This window comes from Podarcis muralis, chromosome 10 (assembly GCF_964188315.1).
Source record: "Podarcis muralis chromosome 10, rPodMur119.hap1.1, whole genome shotgun sequence".
In the NCBI taxonomy this organism is placed as follows: Eukaryota; Metazoa; Chordata; class Lepidosauria; order Squamata; family Lacertidae; genus Podarcis; species Podarcis muralis.
The window spans coordinates 76,847,924-76,854,565 of NC_135664.1; the positions used below are offsets into that span (position 1 = coordinate 76,847,924).

General features: G+C 44.0%; 1 protein-coding gene across 1 annotated transcript; it reads left to right on the forward strand.

The window, feature by feature from the left end:
• The first annotated feature begins 1,285 nt into the window (after positions 1–1,285).
• Positions 1,286–5,350, forward strand: LOC144329080 (uncharacterized). The gene is made up of 3 exons (XM_077935587.1): positions 1,286–1,402; positions 2,298–4,100; positions 5,345–5,350. The coding sequence occupies exons 2-3, from the start codon at positions 2,559–2,561 to the stop codon at positions 5,348–5,350; spliced, it is 1,548 nt and encodes a 515-aa protein (XP_077791713.1). The 5' UTR covers positions 1,286–1,402; positions 2,298–2,558.
• Positions 5,351–6,642: the final 1,292 nt, after the last annotated feature.

A 6,642-nucleotide genomic window follows, 5' to 3' on the forward strand; every position in this document is an offset into this window, starting at 1 on the left:
GAACACTCACCCCCAAACACCACTCTCTGGACATGGCCCAGGAGGAAGGAGGGGATCCACTGCATAGCAGGGCCCCCAGCTCCCCTAGAGGGTCCAGAAGGACACCATGGCCAAAGGTCTCCAAAGCCGCTGAGAGAACCAGGAAAGAGCTTCCCCCTCAGCCTCTGGCCCGTTGGAGATCATCAACCAGCACAACCAGGGCAATTTCAGTCCCATGATGAGGCCTGAATCCCCATTGGAAAGATCATTGTGGCAGGAGCTTTCCTGGTCCTGCACCCCCAAAAGCTCCAGCCACAAGACTTTCATTAGCTTTCAAGGGCCCACATGATACATTGTGGTCTTTTCTTCGAAAAACAAATATTGAATACTTTTACAGTGCCGTATGATGTAAATATGGGATCCAGGTGGCGCTGTGGGCTAAACCACAGAGCGTAGGACTTGCCAATCAGAAGGTCGGCGGTTCGAATCCCCGTGATGCGGTGAGCTCCCATTGCTCGGTCCCTGCTCCTGCCAACCTAGCAGTTCGAAAGCACGTCAAAGTGCAAGTAGATAAATAGGCACCACTCCGGCGGGAAGGTAAGGGGCGTTTCCATGCGCGGCTCTGGTTCGCCAGAAGCGGCTCAGTCATGCTGGCCACATGACCCGGAAGCTGTATGCCGCTGGCTCCCTCGGCCAATAAAGCGAGATGAGCGCCGCAACCCCAGAGTTGGTCACGAGTGGACCTAATGGTCAGGGGTCTCTTTACCTTTACCTTTATAATGTAAATTGTGTTTCTGTTTCCCTTGTTCCACATCGGAGAGACTTTGATTCACAGCTCTGAGCCCATCTCCCCACTTGAAACTGCTGTGTTTGTACCACTGCCAGCCTGGGCAGTGGGTTTGGGGGTCCTGGGCTGCCTAGACAAGAAGACCCCCTTCTCAGCCCGGCTGAGACCAAGGAAAAAGGACCAAGGAAAGCAGAGTAGTACTTTTGGCCTCAGCTTGGCTGCAGGAGTTGAATGAAGAAGGTGTGCAGGACACCATCCAACCGTCTTAGAGACTCCACTCCGGATTTGTGTGGGTTTACCTCCATAGCCTTTTCTTCTCCTGAAGACAACTCACGAGGCAGTGAAGGTTTAGGACCAGAGTTTTCCTTCTAGATGGGCTTCCTTCCCGGTTTGACGTGCCCCATCTGCCCTTCACTTTCCACTGCAGGATGGGCAGAATCTGCCTTCTAGACTGTGGGATTCACTGTTCTTCTCATCCTCTCCATCCACCAAGGCTTGACTTCAGGTGCAGCAGAATTCCCCAGCCCCCCAAGGGTTGAGACCCATCAGCTATCCTCACCTGGTTTTGCCAGCCAGTTGAAGCCATTCCTGGGATTGTGGCCCCTGATTCATCCTGACAGCTTCTGTAAGGCACAGGTGAGAGCTGAGTGCAGGGTGGGGACCACCAAAGGTACTTCCGCTCCCATGACACCTCATGACATCATATAATAGCTATGTTTGAGACAGAAGCGGAATGAATTCATGTCTCTAGAAATAACACAACTTCAGGCCATCAATAATTCAACACTACATATTCAAGGTTGAAGTTTTCACTAGTACAGTTATCCATTTGCCTTTAATATGCAGCTTTTTCAGTGTCACTTTAGGATGGGCTCGAGATCAGGCAGCCCATCATTATTATAAGGAACAGTGGGGGTCTGGGATTCTGATGTGCCAGCTGCTTTTCTTCTGCTTCTCCTGCTCTCTCCATGCAATGTGAGTCATGTAGATGGAGGTCCATCTCCAAGAACAGGAGCTTCCCTGAGCACCCATTCAGTGGCCCCAAGCACCAAGCCTTGTCACTAGTTCTCTGACTGACCCAGACCACAGCCCCTGTAGAAGATGTAGACCTGGGCCTCCCAAAATGGTCCACATGGACCTCTTGTGGCCAATGAGACTGTGCAGGTGATTCATAAAGATCTAGAGGTGGATGCAGGATTATGATGTAGAGGATGGGGAATGTCCAAAGGAACGATGGACCAGAGAAAGAGAGGGCCTGTTCATGGACAGAGAGCAGCTGCCTTTCCTGTGAGGAAACAATTGATTTGAAAAGGCTGTATTCCAAGATCATGCTGCTTTATTAACGATGATTGAGGATTATGAAAGGTGGTGATGGATTACTATCATTTGATGACATTGCTTTTTCATTTCCAAAAATTTGGGAACATGGGTAGGAGGCGGGGGAATGTAGGAGATGTTGATATAAGAGAAGGGGCTAATGGCGCTTGATGTGCTCTCTTTCCCTTTGTTCTCTTTCTTGTAACCCAAACAGGATTTCCTTTCCTCCCACTCTGAAGAAGGTGATGGAGAAAACATTCAGAATTCCAAGGAATGGGGCACCTTTCGTTTCATGAGGAATAGAAATTAAAATGTGTGAAATGTGGGATATGCTTCATTGAATGAGGACACATAGCTCACATCAATGACTCTGAGAGGAGAAACCATTTAAAGGTATGGAGTATGGGAAAAGTTTCACTGATAGTGGAAAACTTAGAACACATCAGCAGATTTACATGGACAAGAAAGGATTACAATGCAGGGAGTGTGGAAGAACTTCAGTCAGAGAGGATTCCCCAATATACATCACCGGACTCACACAGGGGAAAAACCATTTAAATGCATGGAGTGCGGGAAAAGCTTCCGTCAGAGTGGACACTTAAGTTCACATCTATGGACTCACACAGGGGAGAAACCATATAAATGTATAGAGTGCGGAAAGAACTTTAGTGATAGTAGAGACCTTAGAAATCATCAACGGACTCACACAGGGGAGAAACCATTTCAATGTATGGAGTGTGGAAAAAGCTTCTGTCAGAGTGGACAGTTAAGTTCACACCTACGGATACACACGGGTGAAAAAACTTTTAAATGCATGGAGTGTGGGAAGAGCTTCAGGCAGAATGCAGAAGTTAAATTACACCAGCGAAGTCACACTGGTGAAAAACCGTATAAATGTATGGAGTGTGGAAAGAGCTTCATTCACAGTGGGCAGTGCAATATGCATCAACGGACTCACACAGGGGAGAAACCATATAAATGTATAGAGTGCGGAAAGAGCTTTAGTGATAGTGGAGACCTTAGAAAACATCAACGGATTCACACAGGGGAGAAACCATATAAATGTATAGAGTGCGGAAAGAGCTTTAGTGATAGTGGAGACCTTAGAAAACATCAACGGATTCACACAGGGGAGAAACCATATAAATGTATAGAGTGCAGAAAGAGCTTCAGTCAGAGTGGAGACCTTAGAAAACATCAGCGGATTCACACAGGGGAGAAACCATTTCAATGTATGGAGTGTGGAAAAAGCTTCTGTCGGAGTGGACACTTAAGTTCACATCAACGGACTCACACGGGTGAAAAACCATTTCAATGTATGGAGTGTGGAAAGAGCTTCAGTCGGAGTGGACACCTCAAAAAACATCACCAGACTCACACAGGGGAGAAACCATTTAAATGTATGGAGTGTGGAAAGAGCTTCAGTCAGAGTGGACACCTCAAAAAACATCACCAGACTCACACAGGGGAGAAACCATTTCAATGTATGGAGTGTGGAAAGAGCTTCAGTCAGAGTGATAGACTTAGAATACATCAACGGACTCACACGGGTGAAAAACCATATAAATGTATGGAGTGTGGAAAGAGCTACAGTCAGAGTGGGCACCTTAGAAATCATCAACGGACTCATACAGGGGAGAAACTTTTTAAATGTAGGGAGTGCGGAAACAGCTTTAGTGATAGTGGAAACCTTAGAAAACATCAACGGATTCACACAGGGGAGAAACCATATAAATTCATGGAGTGTGGAAAGAGCTTCAGTCATAGTGGAGTCCTTAGATATCATCAACGGACTCACACAGGCAGGGGAAAACCATATGAATGTATGGCATGCGGGAAGAGCTTCAGTCAAAAAGGAGACCTTAAATTACACCAGCAGACTCACAAAGGGGAGAATCCATTTAATGCATGGAATGTGGAAAGAGCTTCCGTTTCAATGCAAGCCTTAGAAGACATCAACTGGCTCATTATATATCATTTCCCAGAAGGCCTTAATCCTTGGGCACGTCCACCAAAGGTGAAAGAATATACCTTCAGTTTCTTTACATTTCCAGCATTTATTATTGGGCAAATGATAAATTTTTGCAAGCTTGACTGGGGTCATGTACCACCTGTATATCATTTTCATAATATTCTCTCTTAGGGCATTACATGCCGTAAACTTCATACCTGTGGTCCATAACTGTTCCCAGTCAGCAAACATAATATTATGTCCAACATCTTGTGCCCATTTAATCATAGCAGATTTCACCGTTTCATCCTGAGTATTCCATTTCAACAGCAAGTTATACATCTTTGACAAAATCTTAGTTTTGGGTTCTAACAGTTCTGTTTCTAATTTTGATTTTACCACCTGGAAGCCAATTTTCTTATCCAAATTATATGCCTCCATTATCTGATAATAATGAAGCCAGTCTCGCACTTTGTTTTTTAATTTCTCAAAACACTGCAATTTCAGTCTATCTCCTTCTTGTTCCAAAATTTCCCAATATTTCGGCCATTTGGCCTCCATATTGAGCCTTTTCAGAGCTTTCGCTTCCATCGGTGACAACCACCTTGGGGTTTTATTTTCCAATAAATCCTTGTATCTTATCCAGACATTAAACAATGCTCTCCTGACAATATGATTTTTGAATGCTTTATGTGCTTTGACCTTATCATACCATAAATATGCATGCCATCCAAATACGTTGTTAAAGCCTTCTGGATCCAAAATTTCTGTATTTTCAAGAAGTAGCCATTCTTTCAACCAGCAAAAAGCTGCTGATTCATAGTAAAGTTTAAAGTCTGGCAGGGCAAATCCACCTCTTTCCTTTGCATCAGTTAATATCTTAAATTTTATTCTGGGCTTTTTGCCCTGCCAGACAAATCTAGAGATATCTCTCTGCCACTTCTTGAAACAGTCCCTCTTGTCCACAGTTTGCAATGTCTGAAACAAAAACAACATTCTAGGCAATACATTCATTTTTATCACAGCAATACGACGCAACAGTGAAAGCTTCAAATTTGACCAAATTTCTAAATCTTTTTTCACTTCTGTCCAACATGTTTCATAATTATCTTTAAATAAGTTCCCATTTTTGGCTGTCATATTAATCCCCAAGTATTTCACTTTCTTAACCACAGTCAGGCCTGTCTCATTCTGAAACCTCTCTCTTTCAATCGGTGTTCAATTTTTCTCTAAAACCTTAGTTTTTAGCTTGTTCAGTTTAAATCCTGCCACTTGACCAAATTCTTGAATTAATTCTAAAACCCTTTTAGTACTAGATTCTGGTTCCTGGAACGTCAATACTAAGTCATCTGCAAATGCTCTCAGTTTGTACTGTTTGGCTCCGACCTGTATACCTTTAGCCAACCGGTCCCTTCTAATCATATTCAGCAGAACCTCCAGGACCGATATGAAAAGCAGTGGGGAGATTGGGCACCCCTGTCGTGTCCCTTTTTCTATCTTAAATTCTTCCGTCACCACATTATTTACAATTAATTTAGCCTTTTGTTCAGAGTATATTGCACCTATACCATTTTCAAAACCTTGGCCTACCCCCATCCCCTGTAGGTTCTTCTTCATGAAACTCCAAGAGATGTTGTCAAAAGCTTTCTCCGCATCCACAAATATCAGAACTGCTTTAGTGTTTATATTCACTTCTAGTTTTTCCAAAATATCAATTATGTTCCTCAAATTATCAGACAAGTGTCTTCCCGGGAGAAAGCCCGCTTGGTCTTTATGAATCTCTTCCATCAATACAAAGAGCTTCAGTTTCAATGCAAGCCTTAGAAGACATCATCGGACTCACACAGGGGAGAAACCATTTAAATGTATGGAGTTTGGAAGGAGCTTCAGTCCGAGTGGAACCCTTGATTTACATCAACAAACTCCCACATGAGAGAAACCATATAAATGTCAAGTAGACAGAGGTTCAGTCCTAGTGGAAGTCCTACATCAACAGACTCATAGACAGGAAGAACTTAAACAGTTGACACCCTACAAACCCATCAACCCTCAAAGAGGAGAAGCTGTTTAAAGGGAAAGATTGCAGAAAGTGCTTTAGGTATAATGGAGTGTTTAAGGAACATCTAAGGACTCAGAGGGGAGAACCCATTTAGATGTATGGAGTGAGGAAAGTGTTCCTTTCAGAGTCCACTCTTTTGTTCACAGCAATGAACTCAGCCGGAAATCCATCTTAAAAGCATGTCATGTATTTGAGGTTCTGCTCTTTATATGTAAAACTGTATAGTAATGAAATAATGAAGGTAACGTCTCACTCTAGTGAGTATAATTTTAGATGTAAGGTACCTTTTGATAGTGAGGGGGAGTTGGTGAATCTGGATTTCTGGGATGCTCATTTGCCTGGAGGCAGCTGGCAGAAAGCTTTTCTTCGTGAAGCCCCTGCAGATGCCGAGTTCCTGACTTCCCTCCCAGACGACAGGAAGCGAAAGTCGCACATCCATTGCCCTGTGTCCTTCCAAGCCTCTTTCCTCCCTTGCTCCCTTCTGCCGGTTTGTGTGCCTGACTTGGATATCCTGTGTGCTGTATTTTAATATTGCTGAAACTGGATTTG

Bases quoted from the DNA above. Each gene is read 5' to 3' on its own strand.
- LOC144329080 (XM_077935587.1), top strand. From the start codon at position 2,559: ATGCAGGGAGTGTGGAAGAACTTCAGTCAGAGAGGATTCCCCAATATA.